The sequence below is a fragment of the Clavelina lepadiformis genome, chromosome 5 (assembly GCF_947623445.1).
Source record: "Clavelina lepadiformis chromosome 5, kaClaLepa1.1, whole genome shotgun sequence".
In the NCBI taxonomy this organism is placed as follows: Eukaryota; Metazoa; Chordata; class Ascidiacea; order Aplousobranchia; family Clavelinidae; genus Clavelina; species Clavelina lepadiformis.
The window spans coordinates 15,399,278-15,423,864 of record NC_135244.1 but is presented as its reverse complement, the minus strand read 5'-3'; the positions used below and the strand labels follow the sequence as shown (position 1 = coordinate 15,423,864).

The 24,587-nt window shown below is 37.3% G+C and overlaps 1 protein-coding gene across 1 annotated transcript in view; it reads left to right on the top strand.

The window, feature by feature from the left end:
• Positions 1 to 24,578, top strand: part of LOC143459262 (dynein axonemal heavy chain 12-like) — a 29,775-nt gene extending 5,197 nt beyond the window's left edge. The window contains exons 11-72 of the mRNA XM_076956336.1: positions 178 to 287; positions 421 to 527; positions 670 to 824; positions 1,259 to 1,465; positions 1,687 to 1,891; positions 2,307 to 2,473; positions 2,637 to 2,822; positions 3,007 to 3,207; positions 3,397 to 3,591; positions 3,669 to 3,790; positions 3,880 to 4,108; positions 4,260 to 4,364; positions 4,562 to 4,669; positions 4,755 to 4,875; positions 4,998 to 5,127; positions 5,244 to 5,388; positions 5,621 to 5,764; positions 5,999 to 6,145; positions 6,288 to 6,533; positions 6,721 to 6,950; positions 7,262 to 7,445; positions 7,611 to 7,835; positions 8,033 to 8,221; positions 8,376 to 8,498; positions 8,686 to 9,061; positions 9,228 to 9,371; positions 9,465 to 9,594; positions 9,706 to 9,961; positions 10,205 to 10,347; positions 10,560 to 10,716; positions 10,915 to 11,093; positions 11,291 to 11,483; positions 11,663 to 11,824; positions 12,011 to 12,208; positions 12,369 to 12,502; positions 12,676 to 12,838; positions 13,709 to 13,789; positions 13,923 to 14,099; positions 14,298 to 14,519; positions 14,640 to 14,780; positions 15,149 to 15,319; positions 15,407 to 15,527; positions 15,718 to 15,815; positions 15,902 to 16,047; positions 16,333 to 16,547; positions 16,767 to 16,959; positions 17,178 to 17,370; positions 17,697 to 17,869; positions 18,100 to 18,240; positions 18,744 to 18,902; positions 19,081 to 19,225; positions 19,506 to 19,656; positions 19,982 to 20,235; positions 20,413 to 20,553; positions 20,631 to 20,768; positions 20,955 to 21,188; positions 21,466 to 21,585; positions 21,849 to 22,021; positions 22,371 to 22,575; positions 22,832 to 23,064; positions 23,191 to 23,282; positions 23,641 to 24,578. Coding sequence (XP_076812451.1) covers positions 178 to 287; positions 421 to 527; positions 670 to 824; positions 1,259 to 1,465; positions 1,687 to 1,891; positions 2,307 to 2,473; positions 2,637 to 2,822; positions 3,007 to 3,207; positions 3,397 to 3,591; positions 3,669 to 3,790; positions 3,880 to 4,108; positions 4,260 to 4,364; positions 4,562 to 4,669; positions 4,755 to 4,875; positions 4,998 to 5,127; positions 5,244 to 5,388; positions 5,621 to 5,764; positions 5,999 to 6,145; positions 6,288 to 6,533; positions 6,721 to 6,950; positions 7,262 to 7,445; positions 7,611 to 7,835; positions 8,033 to 8,221; positions 8,376 to 8,498; positions 8,686 to 9,061; positions 9,228 to 9,371; positions 9,465 to 9,594; positions 9,706 to 9,961; positions 10,205 to 10,347; positions 10,560 to 10,716; positions 10,915 to 11,093; positions 11,291 to 11,483; positions 11,663 to 11,824; positions 12,011 to 12,208; positions 12,369 to 12,502; positions 12,676 to 12,838; positions 13,709 to 13,789; positions 13,923 to 14,099; positions 14,298 to 14,519; positions 14,640 to 14,780; positions 15,149 to 15,319; positions 15,407 to 15,527; positions 15,718 to 15,815; positions 15,902 to 16,047; positions 16,333 to 16,547; positions 16,767 to 16,959; positions 17,178 to 17,370; positions 17,697 to 17,869; positions 18,100 to 18,240; positions 18,744 to 18,902; positions 19,081 to 19,225; positions 19,506 to 19,656; positions 19,982 to 20,235; positions 20,413 to 20,553; positions 20,631 to 20,768; positions 20,955 to 21,188; positions 21,466 to 21,585; positions 21,849 to 22,021; positions 22,371 to 22,575; positions 22,832 to 23,064; positions 23,191 to 23,282; positions 23,641 to 23,807 — 10,500 coding nt within the window. The 3' untranslated portion in view covers positions 23,808 to 24,578. The remainder of the gene's footprint in view (positions 1 to 177; positions 288 to 420; positions 528 to 669; positions 825 to 1,258; positions 1,466 to 1,686; positions 1,892 to 2,306; positions 2,474 to 2,636; positions 2,823 to 3,006; positions 3,208 to 3,396; positions 3,592 to 3,668; positions 3,791 to 3,879; positions 4,109 to 4,259; positions 4,365 to 4,561; positions 4,670 to 4,754; positions 4,876 to 4,997; positions 5,128 to 5,243; positions 5,389 to 5,620; positions 5,765 to 5,998; positions 6,146 to 6,287; positions 6,534 to 6,720; positions 6,951 to 7,261; positions 7,446 to 7,610; positions 7,836 to 8,032; positions 8,222 to 8,375; positions 8,499 to 8,685; positions 9,062 to 9,227; positions 9,372 to 9,464; positions 9,595 to 9,705; positions 9,962 to 10,204; positions 10,348 to 10,559; positions 10,717 to 10,914; positions 11,094 to 11,290; positions 11,484 to 11,662; positions 11,825 to 12,010; positions 12,209 to 12,368; positions 12,503 to 12,675; positions 12,839 to 13,708; positions 13,790 to 13,922; positions 14,100 to 14,297; positions 14,520 to 14,639; positions 14,781 to 15,148; positions 15,320 to 15,406; positions 15,528 to 15,717; positions 15,816 to 15,901; positions 16,048 to 16,332; positions 16,548 to 16,766; positions 16,960 to 17,177; positions 17,371 to 17,696; positions 17,870 to 18,099; positions 18,241 to 18,743; positions 18,903 to 19,080; positions 19,226 to 19,505; positions 19,657 to 19,981; positions 20,236 to 20,412; positions 20,554 to 20,630; positions 20,769 to 20,954; positions 21,189 to 21,465; positions 21,586 to 21,848; positions 22,022 to 22,370; positions 22,576 to 22,831; positions 23,065 to 23,190; positions 23,283 to 23,640) is intronic.
• Positions 24,579 to 24,587: the final 9 nt, after the last annotated feature.

Genomic DNA, 24,587 nt, shown 5'->3' with positions numbered 1-24,587 from the left:
AATAACGGACATGTGTTTACTTTTTCGTACATATAATATATATATATATATATACAAACTTCATACTTTTCTTTGAAGCAATTTATGCTGTGGGTTGTATTAAGTTATTTGGATTTTTGTTGTGGCCCAGAACTCGCTACATAAATTTAAACATGCTGTTTCATATTCTTTACATAGATTCGATTAAATTGTGAAGACATTAAGCATGGTTTGGTGGAATACGCGAGAAAACATGCAGACACTTTGCTTGAACGCCTTACCCTTGATCATAGGACAGATAACAAAGAGTAAGTATTTCTTAAATTGTAGATTGATGAATATGTTTATTTAGGTCTGTTTTATTTCCAAAGCTTATTTCAAGACTTTGTTGATTTTAATTGGACCACATCATTAACTTAAACTGATATGATTTAAATGCAGAATTTGTTCAAAATTTGAGCAAATCAAGCAAAGATGTTTGAAGGTTCCTGAAAACAGCGAGGAAATGATGGACATGATAGAATTTGTTAAAGAAGCAAGAACTGTCGGTAAGTGACATGAGGGGTCATTACCGGTATAACATTATTTTTGGTATGATTGCATATGAGGCATCATCTTGTATATGATTTGCTGTAGTGCTGTACTTGTGGTTCCACACTTACTTAAACTGAAACTTTTTCGTTTTTTTAGGAGTAACTGAGCTGAAGGAACGAATTACTGAAAGCCACAAACGTTTGAACTATTTGTTGGATGTACATCTTTTCAGCCTTGAAGATGTTCAGTTAAACAGCACTGTACTTACATGGCCGAAAAGTATTCAACCGGTCTTTGAAAGCAACGATGATGTAAATACTACATTTGCAGTTTTGATTTTCTTTGGTTTATTCAAACATACCAATTCTTCTTGTTGTAAGAAAATATTTAACATTAGATGAAATATAATAAAATAAGTATAGGCTATAATAAAGTAACATTAATAAAATACTGTTGCACTGGGAAGTGCCCACATCAAATGAAAAATCCTAGATCTCCCAGAGAACTAATAGTTATCTCTAAAAAAACCTAAAAAACAAAAAGCTGTGAAGGCCCCCCTCCCAAACAAAGTAAATTAAGTTACGATATAATTATATAATAAAACACCTTCTATTTTTTATCTACTATATTCCTAATTTAATCTACTATGTTTAAACTACTACTCACCATTTTTAAGACTAGTTAATATTTCTGAAAGAAATTTACTGTTGGCAATATTAAAAAATACAAAATTGTTTATTTGCAGCTCGTGGAAGCATCGAAGAAAGCTGGTGAGCAGGAATTACTTGCCAAGAGAGAGAAGGTGATGCTTGAGCTAGAAAAACTTTCTCGTCGTGCCGCTGAGTTTGAGGAGATGGGAGAGCTTGAGATGATGCAACAATATGTTAACGACACAAGAACCATTCAGAAGAAAGTCGCAGAAGCCCAGGAACAAATTACTTTTATCAACAAGGTTTGTTGGTCATATTTTCATATTTGTTATTCACAAATGTTGATAATATTATCGCGCTAATTACCATATATTCTGTAAACTTTAGGTAATTTATTGGAGGTGACACTTGAAGTCATAAAATTTAACACTTTCTCTACCAATGCTTAGACTCGGGTTAATTTTTTTAAACGACTTGTGGTTTTTTTTAAATGCTTATGTTTCTATTTTGTCTTGCCTTACAGGAAGAGGCTTTGTTTAAGTGGGAAGTTACCAGCTACCCAATTGTAGAGCAGATCCAGACTTCCCTTGAACCTTTCCAAAAATTATATGGTACTGTTTTGAAGTGGCAAAAAGCAGAGAAAAGATGGATGGATGGGGAGTTTATGAAACTGGAAAGTGAAGCCATTGAAGCAGAAGTTGATGAGTTCTGGAGAGAGATTTACAAATGTGAGGAAGACAAACTTTAGATTGTATAGTTTTGAGGCATATTGTTAAATAGCTATATCATAAAAATGTATATAAATCAACCAGTGTGTAATTAAGGATATTAAAGCTAAGTGAACATAGCTAACTCAACAAAGTAAAGGCATTTTCACCTAGGTATTTTCAAGTTATGCATTTTCCAGGTTTAAATGACTTTATTATGTTTTGTCATGTCAAGTTTTGTGTTATGTTGACTAAAATTGATTCAAGTGTGATGGAAGCTTAAAAGATAAAAACATGTTAAAATCTATAAACATTTCCTATTATTTTAAAGAAGTTTATAGTTTTTACTTTTTATAATGTACTTAACAAAACTCCTGAAAACTATCATTGTGACACCACATTACTTCAAAGATCTTTTTTTTTGCGTTATCTGCAGCCAATAAATCTTTCACGATGAGGAAGAAGAAGATGGAAGAGGAAAAACGCAAGAATGCTCCCAGGAGGAGGAAAGTTGGGGATGAGAAACCGGAGGAAGACGAGGAAAAGAAGGATGTCATCCTCGAACTTTGCACAACCATCATGGAGGGTGTCAAAGAATTTAAGGTGCATTTTATTAAAAATACTGTATAATTATTTACCCTCATTACCATTGATTTGAACAGTCAGCTTTGACCGTTAACACTGCAGAGCTGTTTTCCTTGTAGTACACACACTAGACAACTGAACTGCAGCTACTTAATATTGTACTCATTTTTTCCGCTTGCAGCAATTTATTCCTCTCATTACAACATTATGCAATCCTGGTATTCGCAAACGACATTGGGAGCAGATGTCTGAAATATATGGAGATGACTTAACACCTGATGCGGGCACAACTCTTCGCAAGACGCTCAAGAAAAATCTTGATGAACACATGACCGATTTTGAAACTATTAGTGGTGCTGCAAGCAAGGTATAAAGCTTTAGTAGGACTACTTTAGCGACATTAGATGTTGGAAATTATGCTTAAAAGTTTTTGCTAATATAATAAAAAAAAACATGCAGAGCATTCATTAAAGTAAACGTGGAAACAACAATGTTCCTACTCTGTTTTTGCTTGTATTAACATTTCTGGAATTTATATTTCTGCATTTCAGGAATTTTCTCTGGAAAAAGCGCTTGCACGCATGAAGGAAGATTGGGAGGAAATCCTCTTCACCACATTGGAATACAGAGACTCCGGAGTGTCCATTCTTTCTTCTTTGGATGAAATTCAGACCGTCCTGGACGATCAGATTGTAAAAACCCAAACCATGAGAGGATCGCCTTTCATCAAGCCCTTTGAAGATGAAACTAAGGTACTGTAATAAGTTGTAAACTCTATTTCAGCTCTTCTTTGGAAGTGATAAGTTTAAAAATCTATGCATCGTGGCGGCTCCTACTCGTATCCATCTGATGCAGTGAAAAACTTAATTTTTGTGCACGATGCTATGAAGGTAGTGGTTTCCAACAAGAATAATCTTATCAAACCCACTTTTATGGCACAGGTATGGGAAGATAGGTTGCTTAATATCCAGGATACTTTGGACGAGTGGCTGAAAGTCCAAGCACAGTGGCTTTACCTGGAACCCATCTTCAGTTCAGAGGACATCATGCAACAGATGCCAGAAGAAGGAAGACTCTTTCAAACAGTTGACAAAAACTGGAAAGAAATTATGAAGTTCACAATGAGAGATCCACATGTACTTTTTTGTTTTATGAAGCCGATACGTGTATTTTTTGTCTCACTTTGACATAAAAAAATCTTCAAAAACTTTAGGTTATGGCTGCCACGTCCATGAAAGGTCTGCTGCAAAAATTGATTGACAGCAATCAGCTCTTGGATAAAATTATGAAGGGTCTCAATGCTTATCTTGAGAAAAAGCGTCTATTCTTTTCAAGGTTAACTTTCCAAATCACGCTATGCATTGACATGTATTTCTCCAGTTAATTGACACGGTTGATTTTTTTACAACATTTTAATGTTGTAGGTTCTTTTTCCTTTCTAATGATGAAATGCTGGAGATTTTATCCGAGACCAAAGATCCTACTCGAGTACAACCGCATCTCAAGAAATGTTTTGAAGGTATTGCCAAACTGGAGTTCTTGGAAAATCTTGACATAAAAGCAATGTTTAGTAGTGAGGGTGAGAAAGTTGAGTTGGTCGATCTGATTTCGACTTCTGCCGCCAGGGGACAAGTAGAAAAGTGGCTTTTGCAAGTAAGAAAGTTGTGAATACTTTGAACCAATTTGAATTACATTAAATGTTGTCTGCCAAGTTACTTTGATCGACATTCGCGAAGTGGTTATGTACATGTAAATTTTAGAAACAGTAGTCGTAGTTGAATGATGTAGTTACATGACAATATAGGTGGAGGAGGGAATGTTAAAATCTGTACGGGATGTCATCATAAGAGCAAATGAGGCTTATCCACAAGTGCCACGTCATGTCTGGGTGACGGAATGGCCTGGCCAGGTAAGAGTTCAAGTGATATTAATAGTAAAGTATGTCTATGACATATCTATGTAGTATGCATTCGAAAAATGTCAGAATGCTTTACTAAAACTTTCATAGAAATAGTTGGCGTTTTCCTATCAAGAAATATCTTAATATCTTTGTTGCCACCTTGGTTTGTAATTAAACAGACCATATGATACAATACTTGACTGCAGGTGGTACTCTATGTTTCACAAATGTACTGGACGTCAGAGGTGCATGAAGCTCTACGTAACAACGGCTTGCAAGGACTGAAAGATTACGTAAACGTTCTGCAAGAGCAGGTGTGGATTTTATCACGAAATAACATACTGGTGACAAAGTGTTTAGAAATATAGAAAAGCGTTTTGATAACAAACTTCTTCACAGATGAGCCATATCGTAAATCTGGTACGAGGCAAACTTGCAAAACAAACCCGAATCACACTGGGAGCCCTTGTCACCATCGATGTGCATGCCCGTGATGTCATTACCGAGATGGTTGGGCAAGGTAAGCTTGTTCAATTACACGTTGCCTTTGGTAGTAGTAGTAGTTCTGCAACAATGTTTTTGTTACCTTCGGCTTATTATGTGAGTCCACTTTGCAGGAAATGTGTGGTATCTTGCTTGCAGGTGTTTCTGCTGAGAATGACTTTAACTGGTTGGCTCAGCTCCGTTACTACTGGCAAAACGACCAAGCTCGAGCTCATATCATCAACGCCGATGTGAAGTACGCTTATGAATACCTCGGAAATTCACCCAGGTACAGTATAAGTATTCAAGTTTTTCCCTTTGAAGAAATACTTTTTATTTTTTGTATATTTTTGTGTTATAGTTTGTCTCAAAACTTTGTTTCAAATCACCAATAACTTCCTGTAGGTTGGTCATCACCCCACTTACCGATCGTTGTTATCGGACATTAGTTGGCGCCTTTTATTTAAACCTTGGGGGAGCGCCGGAAGGTCCTGCAGGTACCGGGAAAACGGAAACAACAAAAGATTTGGCGAAAGCTCTTGCCGTGCAGGTGTGCGAAGTTTATGTTTAATCTCATAATTCATTATAATTATTATGAGCCCACGTGTTTATTCTAATAAAATGTCGAGATTGCTGCTCATGTTATGATGGATTATGTGTGTCTGCAACGTGAAAACAAACCCAAAATAGTAATAGTACTAAGCAAGGTGTTTATTTTTTCTTAAACACCTTTAATTCATAACAGTAGATTTTATAATATATCGCAACATTCCATTGTACAGTGTGTGGTATTCAACTGTTCTGATGGTCTCGACTACCTCGCTATGGGAAAATTTTTCAAAGGGCTTGCCTCTTCTGGAGCCTGGGCTTGCTTTGATGAATTCAACAGAATCGAACTTGAAGTTCTTAGTGTCATCGCGCAGCAGGTAGCAACATGGACAGCTTCAGTTTCTCCTTCAGTATTAGTTTAAGAATTAGATACACAAAACATGTTAACTGTTGTTCTGTCGTATGTCATGTCATTGTAACGTTTTTGCATACAGAGGTTTTAGATATCTATAGACACATGCGGTTCTAACATTGCGTTTTTGCTCTTTGCGGTTACAAAAGTTATCTTACAGTAGAAACATAATACCATTACTGTTTTTGATGCTTTGTAGATGTTGTGCATTCAACGCGCTATCCAACAACACGTCGACACTTTTATGTTTGAGGGATCAGAACTCAAGTTGAAACCGAATTGTTTCGTCGCTATCACAATGAACCCCGGTTATGCGGGTAGATCTGAACTTCCTGACAACCTAAAAGTAAATAAACTGTTTACATTATATTAACCTTATTGATAATAATCAATTTTATTTTTAGTTTGTGACGTTGAGAAACGTACATATGTATTATTAATAAACGTTTGATGTGTTGTAACGTTTATTGTGTTAACGCCTTTTTAAGGTGCTCTTCCGAACCGTTGCCATGATGGTACCGGACTATGCTCTTATTGCTGAAATCTCCCTATACTCCTGCGGATTCCTGGATGCGAGAAATCTCTCAGTGAAGATTGTGATGACGTACCGGCTCTGCTCCGAGCAGTTATCATCACAGTTTCACTACGATTACGGAATGAGAGCAGTAAAGGCAGTGCTTGTCGCTGCAGGAAACTTGAAACTGAAGTTCCCAGATGAAAATGAAGACATTTTGGTGAGTCGTTTGGATCATGACCGATTTAATTTATTAGTTTAAACGTCAGTATTATAAAAACTTTAGTACAAATACAGAGTAAATAATTTTTACTAATTATTAAGTTACATATCACAAACTTAAAGACGTGATGTTTTATTCTACTTTGTGTCCTTTCCTTAAATTTTTATTCATAACATTCTTCCAGCTTCTGCGATCGATCCAAGATGTTAATCTTCCTAAATTTTTATCACACGACGTTCCTCTCTTTCGCGGCATCACCTCCGATCTCTTTCCTGGGGTCGTGCTTCCGGAAGCTGACTATGAGCTCTTTCTGGATGCGACAAAATGGGCGTGTGAGAAGCACAAAGTTCAACCAGTTCCAGTCTTCCTGGAGAAGATCATCCAGACGTATGAGATGATGATCGTCAGACACGGGTGACTTTATTGTTTTACATTTTATTTTGGTTTATCACTCTTGGTTTTAATTTTGTCTTCTGCACTGAAATACACAAGCGCGACAGGAATGTGTTGTTTCGTCTGAGCGCAATGTGTTCAACATTAGCAATTTGCTGCAGTTTTGCAAAACAGATTTAATTCAGTGATGACATTTTCAAAATGAATGCTGAATTGAAATTAAACTCTACATGACTAACACCTGCAAAATGTGTATGACAGATGTACGTTTTTTAATGTTCTACTTTGAGAGGATTATTCATTTAAACTTGATTAAAATATCACCTTTGCAGCTTCATGTTGGTTGGGGACCCGTTCGCTGGCAAGACGAAATGCCTCCACGTGCTTGCTGATGCGCTCACACTTATGCACGAGAAGGGGCAAAATGAAGAAGACAAAGTGATCTATAAAACCATCAACCCGAAAGCGGTCACCATGGGTCAGCTCTTTGGTGAATTTGACCCCGTATCTCACGAGGTCAGTCTTGCACGTTGCTAGGGTAACAGCGATAAGCATGATAATGATAAAGCGTGTTTCTAAAACGAAGAAGATTTGGTAAAATGAATTTAGTTGGAAACCAAGGTAAATTAAAAGACGAGTAACGACGTGTACATCACAGTAGTCTCAGACTTTTATTTGTAGTGGACAGATGGAAATGTTGCCAATACTTTCCGTGAGTTCTCGAGCACGGACACTTCTGACAGAAAGTGGGTCGTGTTTGACGGTCCCATCGACACCCTTTGGATCGAAAGCATGAACACTGTACTCGATGACAACAAAAAGTTATGTTTAATGTCCGGTGAAATTATACAGATGTCACCGCCAATGAGCCTCATTTTTGAAACGCAGGATTTGTCCCAAGCCTCGGTAAGTTATATGTCATTAACTTTTATCTTTTAAAGCTACTTCTTTTGTGCGAAGTTGAAGAAAAATTTTGTTCAAAATACATTATATTTTCTGAAGTACAAAATCGTTCAGAAAGTTTACTAGTGCTGTTATTTATTGCTCAATTTTAACAGTTTTAGAAAGGGTGAAGAGTAATTAAGATATGTTTATAATTGCAGCCAGCCACCGTCAGTCGATGTGGCATGATATACCTGGAACCGCTGTCATTAGGCTGGAGACCAATGTTCGTCTCATGGTTGGCGACACTGCCCCCGGTCTTAAGTGAGGACAACGCAAAGCTTATCGAGGCCCTGTTTGAGACATTCGTAGAACCTTGTGTCAGATTTGTGCACAAATCGTGCAAAGAGGTAATTTTTTTATCTGCAGAATAATTTTGTAAAATTCTTTCCACATTATTACTTATGTTACATATGTTGAATTATTTTTTGATTTTGTGATCGTTCATCTGGTAGATTATCATAGATGAATTTCTCAGTACATGTTGAACAAAACATGTTGTAGGTTATCGCCACCCAACCATCAAACATCATACGAAGTTTGATGTACTTGTTTGAGATGTTGTTGAGTGAATCAGCAAACGCAGATGGTGCTCAAGACAATAAAAATATGAAAATATGGGTTCAGGTAAAAACTTTCAATTGTGTAGAACGAATACTGTATATAGTTAGTACTTGAATGTATCCTTTAAGGATATTGCCATTCTTTTTTATTTATTAACTCTGTTACTCCTATGTTAATTTCTCATGTGTTTTTTTTTGTTGTCCATAACTTTCGGTAACGTCCTCTTTCTATCATCTTCATCATGTTTCAGAGCGTCTTCTTCTTCTCATTGACCTGGTCCATCGCTGCCTCTGTAGATCTCGATGGAAGACACAAGTTCAGCGATTACATCAGAGAGTTCCAGGCTGGGAAGCTGGAGGAGCATCCGATCCCTGCCTCGATCGGGAAGTTTGAATGTCCAATTCCAGATGGTGGATTGGTCTATGATTACTTCTTCCAGCAGAACGGACGTGGCAAGTGGTCACTGTGGACCGACCTGCTTCGAGGTTCCGACTCAGCTCCCGAAAAAGGAGTTAATGTTCAGAATATTATAGTGCCCACAATGGACACTGCCCGCTCCGCTTACTTGCTGGACATCTGCATCAACCATGGAAGACCAATACTCTTTGTCGGACCAACAGGAACCGGTTAGTTGATAAATGTCGTTCGTCATAGTTGTGAGTGGAATCAGAGCAATAAATAGTTATCTGGATTAATTGAATCTTTCATTTCTTTTGTTAACAATGATTGGTTTCGTGTTGTGATTATGTATTGATGTAAGTTTGCTGCAATAAATTAGTTTTTATATCCCAGGTAAAAGTGTGTACGTGAAAGAAAAACTGATGAACAATCTCCCCAAGGACAAGTTCCTACCCGCCTTTATTAACTTTTCTGCAAAAACCACCGCAAATCAAACCCAGGGACTGATTATGTCAAAATTAGACAAGAGAAGAAAAGGTAAGATTTCGAATTCAACCTTTCAAATAAGACTTATGTTTTACCCAACTCAAAGAAACAACAATTTCACTTAAATTTGATTCCTACTGTCAGGTGTATATGGACCACCAATGGGCAAAAAATGTGTGATATTTGTCGACGACATGAACATGCCTGCCAGGGAGGTGTACGGTGCTCAACCACCTATTGAACTACTTCGACAGTACTTTGATCACGGAAACTGGTATGAGTTTCTGTAGAAAGCTCGTACTTACCTTAATTCTTACACCAGAATAATCCAAACTCCCTGATAAGAATCCAAACTAAAGTTCTTTGGAAATTTTATTTTTTTCAGGTATGACTTGAAGGACACCACCAAGATATCTTTGGTTGATGTCATTATCGTCGCTGCAATGGGGCCACCGGGAGGCGCTAGAAATGTGGTGACGCAACGGTTCATGCGACACTTTAATATTGTCTCAACGCTGGAGTTTAATGACGACACAATGGTTAAGATCTTTACGACGCTGATGAACGTCCACATGAAAGCGAATGAGTTCCCAACTGATTTAATTGTTGTTTCCCAGCAAATCGTAAATGCCACCATGAATGTGAGCTGTGTGACAAGTTAATTGATGGTGTTGTAATCTGAATTCTTAGCAAACGCAGATCTGATGCTTTAATTGTCGTAAACACTTGGGCTAGTAATTCGAATAGATTCTGTTAAAGGGGTGTATATCATCTGAGTGACAGTTCATTTGAGTGACAGTATTTGCGTAATGATCATTTCAATGCTTCATTATGCAAATCATGTCATTTTATGTCACTGTAAAATCACTTTTTTTAAACATCAGGTGTACAAAGAAGCGATGAAAAACCTTCTACCGACACCAACCAAGTCCCACTATACGTTTAACTTGAGAGATTTCTCCAGAGTTGTGCTTGGGTGTTTGCTCATAAAGAAAGAAAGTATAGAGAACAAAAAAACTTTTATCAGGTGATGAGTCAAGCGACAAAAAGCTAAAAAATAACTACTGTAGAGGATAATTTTCAATTAACTGGTTTTGGTGTCGATATTTTGCTTGCATTAGTAAATCAGGTTGTTGAAGAAATGCGTCGTTTACCTCGAGCATTTGCAATTATTTTTTACAATCTTATTTCTCGAACAGTTTGTTTACGTTGTTTACCTTTTCTGAACTTTCATTACAGGCTGTTCGTCCACGAAGTATTCCGTGTCTTCTATGATCGACTCGTGGATGATGATGACAGAGAATGGCTGTATAAGTTGACCAGGACCATGGTGAAGGATCATTTTAAGGAGAACTATGACACCCTGTTTGAACACCTCGCGCAAACTGCACAACCGGTAAAACATTCAACCATAAAATCCGTACAGTTCAACACGAAAACTTGTTATTAGTTTTCAGACACATTATTTTTGAAATTCAGTAATGACAATCCTTAACATTTTCATGATAATTAGCACTTCCATATGTGTGTTTTTTTATAACAGCCGTTACTTCGATTTTCCAGAATATCGTTCTAGATGTGTTTTTGTTGACAGCTTTGTGAGGACGATATGCGCTCTCTACTGTTCGGAGACTACATGAACATGGACGCTGAAGGCGAGGACAGGTTGTACGAAGAGGTCCAATCAATCGATGATTTTACAAATATTGTACAACTTAGTCTCGATGAATACAACCAAACTCATAAGGCTCAGATGAACCTTGTCGTGTTCAGGTTAGGGCAATATGTGACCTCGACACAGAACGCTTTGTCTTGCTCGCACACGGATAAATATGGTGCCCATTGCTTTTGCTCTAGTTGTATTATACAGTTCATATAACTGAAACATTGTTTTGTTATGAACTAAACTATATTGTTGTATTTTGTTCCACTTTGATGTTATCACCCAAGTTTTATCTATTTCATTCTAGATACCTCCTGGAGCATCTTTCTCGCATATCTCGCATTCTGAAATCACCTGGAGGTAATGCGCTTTTGGTTGGTGTTGGTGGTAGCGGAAGACAATCCCTCACAAGGCTGGCTACCGCCATGGCCGGTATGATCTTGTTTCAGCCAGAAATTTCCAAGAGCTATGGCATACCGGAGTGGAAAGAAGACCTGAAGGTAATTGGCTTCATAACCTCATATCTACAGTATATGTTTTAAATGACCAAATTTGTCTTACTAAAATACCTTAGTTTCACCATGGGAGTTATACTGCTACAATATTTAAAAACAAATTTGTGAAATAGACAATAAACTAATCGGAACACGACAAAGCAAACTTATACATTCATTTTCAGAACGTTTTGCGAGGTGCTGGTGCTCAAGGCAAGAAAACGGTCTTCCTGTTGACCGACACACAGATTAAAGACGAGTCGTTTTTAGAGGACGTTGACAGTTTACTCAACACCGGTGAAGTCGCAAATTTGTTTGCAGTCGACGAAAAGCAGGAACTAATAGAAGTTAGTGATCTGTACAGTCTGTAATATGATGATGAATACTGTAAGGACTAACTTGCCTTACAACTTCCTCATTCTCTGCCTGTAGTGCTTTGTTAATCGAAGAAAGCTTTGTTATGCTTTGTAAAGAGTACAAAACTTTTATGCCATAGCTTAACAGCTAACTGATGAGTTCGATTTTCAATACAGGCCATTAGACCAGCCATGACGTTACAACTGGGGTCTGATGCCGACTTTAGTCCTCTCGCCATGTTCGCTTATTTCGTCAGCAGGTGTCGGGAGAATCTCCATCTGATCATTGCCTTTTCGCCCATCGGCGACGCCTTCAGGAATCGACTCAGACAATTTCCTTCCCTCATCAACTGTTGCACCATCGACTGGTTTCAGGTAATCATAAATCCGATCCAGAATTCCACTCTGTGAAGGTAATATGGGTGGTATCTTAGTTGACGAGGCGCTATAGGTCTGCTTTGTGGTTAGCATTTTTATGACGTAATTTTAAGTGAAGGTGTTTCAAAATTCTTTCGTCTTTATTATTATCAAACAGCCGTGGCCTGCTGATGCCCTGGAACTTGTGGCCAACAAGTTCTTGGAGACTCTTGAACTGACTGATCACGAAAGGAAAGAAATTGTACCACTCTGCCAACATTTCCACACGTCGGCCAGGAATTTATCAGAACAGTTAATTTTGCTTTTTCAATTCAATGTCTTATTCACTAAAAAACACCTAAAAATGTAAAACAATCCTTTCTTACATGTTAGTCTGCTTTGGCTTTCTGTTACAACTTTTTTAAAGAGTATTAATTGCACTATAGGAGATTCATTTTGCTTTAAACTGTCTGTTTATGATGCAGGTTTTTGACTGAAATGGGTCGTCATAACTACGTCACGCCAACGTCATACCTTGAGCTGATTGCGTCATTTAAGAAGTTGCTCAACGAGAAAAGGGACACTGTAGAAAGGGCAAAGAAAAGATATATGGGTGGCCTTGAAAAACTGCAGTTTGCCTCTGCGCAGGTTCAATATTTTGGATAGTTTTATATCTTTGTACACGTTATGTAGAAGCGATGATTGCAATTAAAGTTTGTTGGATTATTTTGTTTGAATCTAAGTCATTAAATTGTTGGACGTACCCGGAAACAGAGACAAGCCAACTCAGGTTATTTTAGCAGCTAATAGAAGAGGGGTGTAAAAAATGCTTAGTTTCTTATGATACTTTGATAAACTGAGACTAATTAATTATTATCGAATACATTTGTTCTAATTGTAAGTTTATTTCAATAAGTAGTGTTTCAAAAAGTTGCCGATTAACTTCAGTGAAATTTATAAATGATTTTTATAATTAAATGAAATTGATTTAGTTTGTGTTGTTAAATCATCATTCAATAACAGACTAAGCTGCTGTTTTACAGTTGAACACAAGCCCTATGTACAGCAAATAAATATTTCTGAATTCTATAGCACTATATTGGTAATACAAGTTTGACGTTAATGTCTAGTCTTTAATTCTATAACGACACGTCTCGGGGTAAAATGTCAGCAAAATATCTGAAGGGAAGCTGTAAAGCATAAAAAGTGGATAAAAAATTCTTTCGAATAATGCTTAGAGTTGCTATGCTGTAAAAAAATTTTTTCAATAATTTATATTGTGACAAAGTGCTAATTTCTAAAGCTGATGTTTCAAAACTCTGGTATTTCAATTAGACCTGTTTTGATTTATGTCTCACTATTATCTTTTTCTGTTTAAGTGGTAAACCGTGTGATAAACATTTGATCTTGTTGTTACTGTACTGTTAAATGCGTGCCAACTGTGTTATGGGTGTATTTTTGTTTGTGTTATATAAAAGCATGTTGCTGCGGTATTTTACATGAACCAATCCTTTGCAGGTTGCCGAAATGCAGAAGGAATTACAAGATTTGCAGCCCCAGCTTATCGTTACAGCTGAAGAAAACAGCAAACTTCTTATTGTATGTGGCCAGTTACCATGCTAAAGTTTATAATTTTTTCTGAGTAAATGCGTTAGTGGAAAACATCCAACTGGAAAAGTATCTTAAGAACTCCACGTTTATGAAATCACAACCTTTAAATATTCTCCAACAGGTGATTGAAAAAGAGACAGCTATCGTGGAGGAGCGTACCAAGGTGGTACAAGCTGATGAGGCGGTCGCCAATGAGCAGGCTGCCGAATCCCAACAGCTCAAAGACGAATGTGAAAATGATCTGGCTGAAGCCATACCAGCCCTGGAAGCGGCTATGGCTGCACTTAAAACTTTAAAGGTAGTCAGGATTACGAAAGTTACTTGCATATTGTGTATCCAATTCCTCGCAAAAAGTCAACAGTTCTAACTGGCAAGCATTTTTGTTACAGACATTTAAACTGTTTGTTATGTTTGTTTTTTATTTTACTTCGCAAAATATATATGAACATATATATAACATGAATATATATATAAAATATATGCACTCTTGTCATAGCCTTCTGACATCACAATCGTTAAATCAATGAAGCAACCACCAGCAGGAGTTAAACTGGTGATGGCAGCCGTGTGTGTGATGAAGGATATAAAACCGGAAAAGGTTCTGGATCCTTCTGGTAAAGGAGAAAAGATTTTCGATTATTGGGGTCCGAGCAAAAAGTTACTTGGAGACATGAACTTCCTTCAGATGTTGCAGACTTACGATAAGGATAATATTCCGGTATTCATCATCGTGTTTGTATCACAATGTCACCATTTCACCTTGCTTCTGTTGGCTTTCCTGAAATATATTTATTGAGTTATTGTTTGCTTGAGCGAGTAGAGATTTTGTTGTGTTTAGGTTCCGGTCATGAAAAAGATCCGCACAGAATACATCACAAACCCAGACTTTGATCCCGCTAAGGTAGTGAAAGCTTCCTCAGCAGCCGAAGGTCTTTGTAAATGGATTCTTGCCATGGAAGTTTACGACAGAGTGGCAAAGGTAACTTCATAAATTAGAAAACATTTGTACTCTGTGTAAAATCAACCATTCCATGAGTGGTACAAGAACTTTATGTCGATGTGCTTTGTTTGTTTGTCTATGCTTTTGCAAAGCTGCATAAAAAAATTCTGTCATTAGTTTTGTTTATGAAGTCTATTCTTATGTGCAGTTATCTCAGTGGAAAATATTAGCATTTAAAATTTGCAAGTAAAATTTTTTTTTATGTTTGACAACGGTAATAAAAATAATATATAAATTTAATATTACAATAATTAATTACAATACAATTATAATAATAATAATACAATTATATTACAATTACATGCAGTAATACAATTGGTTTCAAAAGAACCTTTATTTCACACCAGGTTGTTGCTCCGAAAAAAATAAAATTAGCTGAGGCGGAAGAGACATTAGGCGCCACTATGAAGGTCCTAAATGCAAAGAGAGCTGAACTACGTGAGGTTCAGGATAGATTGGCCGAACTTCAGGCAAACTTTAAAGCAGCAACCGACAAAAAAGAACAACTTGAATTTCAGGTAATTATCCATTTCCATTACTTCAAGGCACCATTTTTCCAGTAAAATGAATCTGCATTTGACCTTTGTATGTTTTTGCTTCCTTAGGTTGATCTTTGCTCGAAGAAGTTAGATCGAGCACAAAAGCTGATTGGAGGACTTGGTGGGGAAAAGACGAGGTGGACACAAGCAGCCGAGGATTTGCAAATACAATATGATAATTTAACTGGTCAGTCATTGAGTTCGCCCTTGTTCTAAAACAAAAATTGAATAATTAAATTGACAAAGTTTGTCGATCTGTTAATAGTTAAATATATTTCCAGACCTAGAAACGCTATTATCTTACTTGCCCTAGCTTTGTTGATGCAGTTAAAAAGCCCCTTTCGTTAAAATTTATCCTGATTTACTGTACTTGGTAGGTGATGTACTCATATCTTCGGGAGTTATTGCTTACTTGGGAGCGTTTACTGCAGCTTTCCGAAAGCGATGTACCACAGACTGGACACAATCTTGCAAGGTAGGCTAAACAAGGAGGAAAGATTTTGTGTTTTCTATAGCCTGTGCAACGGTCTTCTTTCAAGTTTTGATTGTTGCTTTTCTCAGAAACATGACATCACTTGCTCAGACTCCTTCTCACTCAGCACAACACTGGGTGATCTGATTAAGATTCGAGCGTGGAACATTGCAGGGCTTCCAACTGATAATTTCTCAATTGACAACGGTGTTATTGTCGACAATTCTCGACGATGGTATATCTAATTTTGTCAAGTTTGTTGTTTATATTTAGTTGTTGCTGATTACCAGAATAACTAGTACATTGCAATACATAGCACTGTACATTTTTGAGTTTGCTTGTAAAGTTAACGACCGGTTTTATATGTACCCCAGAATTCTACTTACAAAGTAGAAGCTTTTGGTAGAAAAGTATTTTTCTATTTTCAAAACATTACTGAAGCTGAAAATAGATAAAACCCACATCTGGCTTAACTCAATTATCTACAAATTGAAATATTCCCACCGATTTTAATGTTTAGGCCGCTTATGATTGATCCACAAGGGCAAGCGAATAAGTGGGTCAAAAATTCAGAAAAAGAAAACAAATTGAACGTCATAAAATTGAGTGACGCCGACTACATGAGGAAACTGGAAAATTCGATCCAGTTTGGGACCCCTATTCTCCTGGAGAACGTTGGAGAAGAGCTAGATCCTTCACTCGAGCCTCTTCTTCTAAAGCAAACTTTTAAGCAAGGTAGGTTTGCTGATTGATCACTTGTGCTCGATTTTAAAACTTATATTTCTTTTCAAAATTTTCGAAAGCATTCTTCTCCCCAATCTAATCCAACTATTGTCTTAAAACCACTTGATAAACACCCTTTCCTGCTAATAATATAACAAAAAGAGCCCCAGAAAGGAAAGGAGCTGTTTTCTCGGTGCTTATGACAACAAGTACTTCTTGTAATGATAATAGCCGGTGTCATGTGCATTCGTCTCGGTGAAAATGTGATTGAGTACAGCCATGAATTCCGCTTCTACATCACCACCAAACTCCGCAATCCTCATTACTTACCGGAGCTTGCCACCAAAGTATCGCTTCTCAATTTCATGATCACACCTGAAGGTCTTGAAGATCAACTGCTTGGCATTGTGGTTGCCAAAGAAAGGTTAAACGATTTTTTTGACTGAAAATTAAAATCATCTATTTCGCTTAGGGCGTAGATTTTATTTAGCAATACACTTTCAACCTTACTTTATGCCATTCAGATTTGCTTTGTGTAAACAAAGTTACGATAGATGACAGCGCAAATAAAGAGATTGTGTACTTTTTGGAATGCATTTACAGCTCACATCGTCATTAAATTCAGTATATTTATTATTTTAGACCTGAATTGGAGGAAGAGCGGAATATCCTGATTCTGCAGAGCGCATCTAACAAAAAACAACTGAAGGAGATTGAAGATAAGATCCTTTACACGCTATCTTCTTCGGAAGGTAACATATTGGAGGATGAAAGCGCCATCACAGTCCTAGACTCCTCCAAGATACTCTCAGACGACATTCAAAAGAAGCAAAAGGTGTTTTATCTTAATAAATTTTTTAAAATTTGTTTATGAAAATATGATGTGAAAAGCAACTTTTAAGTGAAACAGGCATGCTGATATTTCTCGTAACAAACTTTTCGATAGGTCTATTTCACATTTTTTAACTTTTTGTATTACAGTACGATTTTTTTAACTATCTGGTATTAATGTTAAGACATTTTTTCTGCCTAAATACTGTGCGCTCTATAATTTGCTGTCTACAATTTGGACAAAAACATTTTTATCTCGTTGTTTATTTAGCAAGAATCTTGTATGACACAATCGGTACAAACTTTATCACATTTTAAATGTTTTGAAAGATTGCTGAAGCAACAGAGCAAAAGATAGCCGAGTCACGTGAAGGATATCGACCAATCGCAAAACATTCTTCCATTCTCTTCTTCAGCATCACAGACCTACCTAACATCGATCCCATGTATCAGTATTCGCTCTCATGGTTCGTTAACCTCTACATCAACTCCATCGTCGACAGGTAAATGTGGCGATGTTGCAAATTTATTAAATTTTGAAATAAATCAAACAATTTCTCTGCATTGCCATGAAGTAATCATGAATGAAATTAAATGAATATGAAACGTAAATTTTCTAATTTTGCGTATACCTGCAACTGCTTCGGAATTTTTCAAATTTTTTTTATTTGGCTGGCTTTAAACGATCGGTGTTCTGAAAATAAAATTTGCGTGTTATTTATTGTTTTCACAGTAACAAGTCAAAGATCCTTGAGAAAAGACTTCGATACCTGAGTGACCATTTCACGTACAACTTGTACTGCAACGTCTGTAGATCGCTGTTCGAGAAGGACAAACTGCTTTTCTCGCTCATTCTCTGCACAAACCTGACCATGTAAGTTGAAAACTTTTGTTATGATATTGGAAGCAGCGATTACCTGGTTTTTAGCTTCGATGAATGTTTAGTGATCTTTAAGGTGTTTTGTTTCCATTTAAATTAACAATAAATATCCCGAATACTGTTGATATTTTTTGTATGTATTTACTACAAATCCTCTTTGTCAACGTCCTCTCTGTTGAATGTTCACCATACAATGTGGTGCTCATACCGTAAGATTTATCAGCTAGTTGACGAATTTACCAATCGGTGTGATTTAACCACGAATACATTTGTACTTAATGTTAACTATGTAGAGCACGTGTACACAACAATATATATATTTGAAATTAAATTACATCATTTGCCATATCCGCGAACTTTTTCTACAAAATGATGGTATTTTTCCAATTTTGAAAGGAAAAATATGAAATATACATATAAGCTGTAACCACCTGTGGCTGTGACATATCATCGTATATCATAGCCCTTTGTTTTTCATTTGTTTATTTTTACGACAGGGCCAAGGGAGAACTGAGCCAGGAGGAGTTCCTTTTTTTCCTCACTGGAGGAGTGGGACTTGAAAACAAGAGAGCTAATCCTGATTCTTCATGGCTCAGTGATAAGTCTTGGGATGAAATTTGCCGCATGAAGGACTTGCCCGCCTTCGGTGGCTTCTTGTAAGATGTCTTTGGTCTCATCTAACTCTTACTTATGCTACTCTTGTTTGTAAATACAACACTGCGTGTGCGGTACTTTGCTACACGCTTCAGTATAGTGTCGGAAGCTTAAGTGTATGCCTTTATAATTTATACCATTTATAGTCATCTTAATGCAATTAATTCTTCTTGCTTTTAGAGATCATTTCCAGGACAAGATCCAAGAATGGAGGAAGGTTTATGATCTGAAGGAACCTCAGTCTGCTAATCTTCCCACTCCATGGGATCGTAGGTTGAACGAGTTCCAGAGGATGACCGTCATCAGATGCTTGCGTCCAGACAAGGTTAAAGACTAACGTTGAATTTCAATTCAGCAAAATACAACTACTTCAATGAAACCAAAACACTCTGATTTTATCTGTAAGATGCCGAGTTTGCATAACCAAATAACTCAGGAATAAGTTCTTCTATCCTCATCTTCCCATATTTGACTTACTACACCATTGGTCCAACGGTACTCCATCAGATAATGGACTTATTGCAATCGTTTAGATCTTATTCCTTTGATGAAACTATTACGATCGTCTTTATTTTGATATACTTTTATATTCAACATACTTTCAGGTCATACCGATGGTGCGTCAATTCGTTCTTGAGAAACTTGGACGGAAGTTTGTGGAGCCTCCGCCCTTTGACCTTGCCAAGTCATACATTGACTCAAACAAGACCATTCCTCTTATTTTTGTCCTGTCGCCTGGAGCCGATCCTATGGCGGGTGTGTAAATATCGATGCTGATGTTATGTTGATATCAAGTTCGTTTATTTTTCGTCTATTTTTCTTCGTTTCGGTTTAAACTCAGCGGCTTTGAAGGCGGAGTATGTATCCATTTGATTGTATATGCTGCTGTTTGATTTAGATTTTAAAGTTATTGACGCTTTCTGAGAAAATTTTCGAGTAAAACCAATAAGATAAAGCAAGTGTTCAAAACTCGGTACATGATAGGTCACCTGCTTGACATACACTGATGGTATTACAACACATAGAATAACATGACTTATAAACTTAAGGTCAAATTAATCATTTGTCCATCTGCATGCAGCGTTGCTCAAATTTGCGGCCGACAAAGGCTTTGAAGGTGAAAAGTTCAACGCAATTTCACTGGGACAAGGTCAAGGGCCCATCGCCGCTCGTATGATAGAATCAGCCATGAAGGACGGTACTTGGGTAGCGCTGCAAAACTGCCATTTGGCAGTGTCGTGGATGCCAGCCATGGAGAAGCTCTGTGAGGAATTCAACGCAGATACAATGCATAACGATTTCCGCCTCTGGCTTACGAGTTACCCGTCTGATAAGGTAAAGTGTTGTGTATGTAATGGTGCAGCGGTCGCCACTGTTTGGTTGTTTTCGGCCTTTTTTGTAACTCACATTGTTATATGAATCTGAAATTTTGATAATTACAAAAGACCCTGTTGATTATACTTTTTATACCGGTTTTTATTTTTATTAACGCCGCTGACGTTTTTTCCACAGTTCCCTGTGACCGTTTTACAAAATGGCGTCAAGATGACAAATGAACCGCCGACCGGCTTGCGGATGAATATCCTGCAATCTTATCTATCCGATCCCATTTCAGATGCGGAATTCTTCGCCAGTTGCAATGACAAATCATCTGTAAGTTTGAATTTTTCGCACATTTTCGTATTTTGTATGATAAAGTCCTGACTTTTAACTTTTTGACATCATGTCAGGTTTTTGAGAAACTTCTTTTTGGATTATGTTTCTTCCACGCGTTGGTGCAAGAGAGACGCAAATTCGGTCCATTAGGCTGGAACATACCTTATGGTTTCAATGAATCGGACTTGCGCATCAGCGTGAGACAACTACAGGTAAGCGTAATGGCCGTTAGCAATCATTAGGTTTAGAAACCCAAACCTTTGACGAGGATCCTCTAGCATTGTGTACTTCATACTAAATACTGTCATGTCATGAGTTACGAAAGACCAGATTGTGGATTCTTCATTCCCGCTCTTTAAAATCCTAACTCATATTATTTTCTGTTTGTTTTATTCAAGATCTTTATCAACGAATATGAAGATATTCCATTCACAGCTATCACCTATCTGACCGGTGAATGCAACTATGGCGGTCGCGTCACAGACGACTGGGACCGCCGTCTTTTAAGAAGCGTATTACGTGACTTCTACACACCGCCGCTTGTCCATGAACACAAATACAAAGTGTCACCAAGTGGCAATTACTACGTTCCACCGAATATGTCTTATGAGGAATATATCGAATTTATCAAAGTAGGTTGTTTTTTAGACCGAATGATTCTGTTATTACGACGTATGATAGGAAATGATTTGCTTATCTTCTATTTGAGTTGAGTTTTTCGAATTATTGTTGAGTTAATCATTTTAGTGGTTTTACATCTGATGCAGTAAGTTGATCGTAACTCAGTACCAGTATTAATTATTTATTAGTGTAATCTAACCTATAATGCTTTTAATAATTCAGCACGATTCAGTCGTTAACTTGTAGCAAACGAAATGTAATCCTCTTATTTACATAAAAATTGTCCAGGCTTTTCCAACAAATCAGCAACCAGAGGTATTCGGTATGCATGAGAACGTTGACATATCTAAGGAACTGCAAGAGACAAGACAGATATTCAACTCAGTGTTGCTAGCCATAGGCTCGCAGGTAAACTTGTTTCGAGTGCACTGACCTCGCTTTGGTACTTTATGAGCAGCCTTACTCTTATATCTTTTAATATTCTCTCTGTTTAATAATTTTTGTAATTTATGATCAAATAATACATCTATTGCTACAAGTATTTTTATCTGACCCTTTTTTATTATTTTTAACGCTTGTATAAAATGTTTGCATTATATTGTGTAATGTCAGCGCGATTTTGGGCAAACTCTTGTCCGAATGAATTAAATGTTTTATTTTTCTCCCTGTAGTCCGGAGGAGGAGGGGGCAAAAAAACGGACGACACTTTGAATGAGATCGCCATCGACATCCTCGACAAACTTCCCAAAAATTTCGACCTTGAGGTGGCGCTACAGAAGTACCCAGTGACGTATGGTGAGAGCATGAACACCGTGCTTGTGCAGGAAATGGAAAGATTTAACAAGTAGGTTCTTTGTGTACATCTTATGTGATGGCACGAACAAAACTTATCAAATTTTTATCCTATTCTTCTTTTTTTACTTTTTTTGCATTGACCGTTTTAGATTGTTGATACCTTGGTTACAGCGACATGGGACCATCTGCTTAAACACTGTATAGGCTACATTAATTTACCAACTCATACCATCACACACTTAACTTTAAAAATTGGTATTTAATATGCCTTAGTTTAAACTTGCTGCGATATTAGTCTTTGACGTAAAATTGTCGATTGGTTAAATTCCATCATTTTTCCAATTTTACCAGAGTTTGAAATTCTAACAGTGCAATAATTTCTTCCAATTCATCTCCAGCTTGCTCACCATTATTCGCACGACACTGGTCAACCTTCGAAAAGCGATCCGGGGTCTGGTCGTCATGAATGCCGAGCTGGAAAAGGTGGCGGGAAATCTGCTGATCGGGAAAGTCCCAGATCTTTGGATGAAGAAATCTTATCCCAACTTGAAACCTCTCGGAAGTTATATTAGTAATTTCCTGGCTAGGCTCAAGTTCTTACAGGTTTGCGATTGCGCTTGTTAATAGGTTGCTATTTTTCCTTTTGATATTCCCAACCGCTGACTTGGGTGAAACCCGTTGTGCTTTTCTTGCGTTCTGCAAGAATATACAGTAATATAAATAAAAACTTGTACTGGGCGTTACTAATAAGGCCGTGTTGTCGTACTGGCGTACACTTGCTTTATAGTTTTTGGATAACGGCATAAATGTAACTTCAAGATTAACTTGCCACTTAATCAAAGTTGAACTGTTTTCGCAGGACTGGTACGATCGAGGAAAACCAGATGTCTTCTGGATTTCGGGATTCTTCTTCACACAAGCTTTCCTCACAGGAGCGCGACAGAACTACGCTCGCAAATACACGATCCCGATCGATAAACTTGATTTCGAATTCGAAGTTCTTTCGTTTGATGAGACCAGTGACGGGGCGCCATCTGACGGTGTTTATGTACACGGTCTCTTCCTTGATGGCGCACGATGGGACAGAAAGAAGTAGGTTTTAAGCTGTCTTGTTGCTGTAATTTTCTAAATAATTGCTACTTTGGTGGATAGCTTTGTGAATAATTAAAAACGTTGTCTATAAGCAATATTGCAAAGAGCCTATTCATTCTTCTATAGGGGTCTGCTGGCCGAACAACATCCGAAAATCCTGTTCGACACCGTTCCCATTATTTGGCTCAAACCGAATAAAGTGGACAATATCAAGACTGGTATGTACACTTAACGAAAAATTTTTGGGTATTCTATTTTCAACGAAATTTGTGAATGACAAACGAAAGACCCCTTATTTCTTAGCATTGACTTTAAGAACTGATGTCCATGCAACAATAGAAACCGTAATACGAATGTGTTTTAAACGCAAGTTATTATTCTCCAGGAAAAAAATACCCTAGATATGTCCTTCTGAACACGATATTAAATATGCATTAAAGCTAATACGCAATAGTATCAACCTACTATAATTTACGCTGGACTAAATTGATCAAAATTGAGTTGCTCTGCGTTTCAATTATAAAATATACCATACACTTCAAACTGATACCTTGAATTGTCGTTTCTGCGTTACAGGTCGTGACTATAACTGTCCAGTGTACAAGACGAGTGAACGCAAGGGAACGTTGTCCACAACCGGCCACTCGACCAACTACGTGTTGGCGATCAGACTTCCTTCTGACCGCGCAGAGTCCCATTGGATAAAGCGAGGAACTGCCCTCCTCTGCGCACTTGATGATTGAATGCACGGGTTTATATGTTGGGGGGTGGGATTATTGGGGCAAGAAATTTTTTCGTTCAATTCTGGGGCGTCACCGTCATTACATCGTTCAATTCGTCATCGTTTGCGTCATCAACTCCTAATTTACCACATCCAACATCCGTTAATTTCTCATCTCCGCGCTTGACCTGTCATGCTTTGTATATAATTCCATACTTAATTTAATTGATTATATTAATAGTACAGCTGTAGGAAAACGTTTTGTATGATTTTCCATCTGTCATTCCATCGATCTTTTAATTTTGCGCCGTAGTTAAAGTAGTCATATAGATTAGAAATCATTTTAGTTAGCCCCTGTACTTGTTCGAAGTTTCTGTTTGTAAAAGTAGTTAATGGCGGGCAAAAACCCTTTTTATTTCGCGTTTACGCGCTTGTGTTTTAGTAGTGCTCGTTTGCCGTGCTTTTGATTATCTAGAGCCTCGTTAGCAGGCCTGAGTGGCATATCTGTTGACTTTTCTGTGAGTTTTTTGATAGCTTGAGTGCTGTGATTTTTGAAGGACTTCTTATTTTTCTTGTTTTTTTTGCATCTTTGACACCTTATTTTGATATACTTTGATGCGAGCCCCAGTATTTTTATGTGGCTCTTTTTGCATAATTGCTTTGATATGAACTTTAATTATATATTTAGAAATGTATTTTTATCTATTTTAATACAGGTTATTCTTCATATACGTTGCATTTCCTGCATTTTTGGAGCACGTTGTTTACGAAGAAAATACAAGTTTGTTTTGTAGATTGGTTT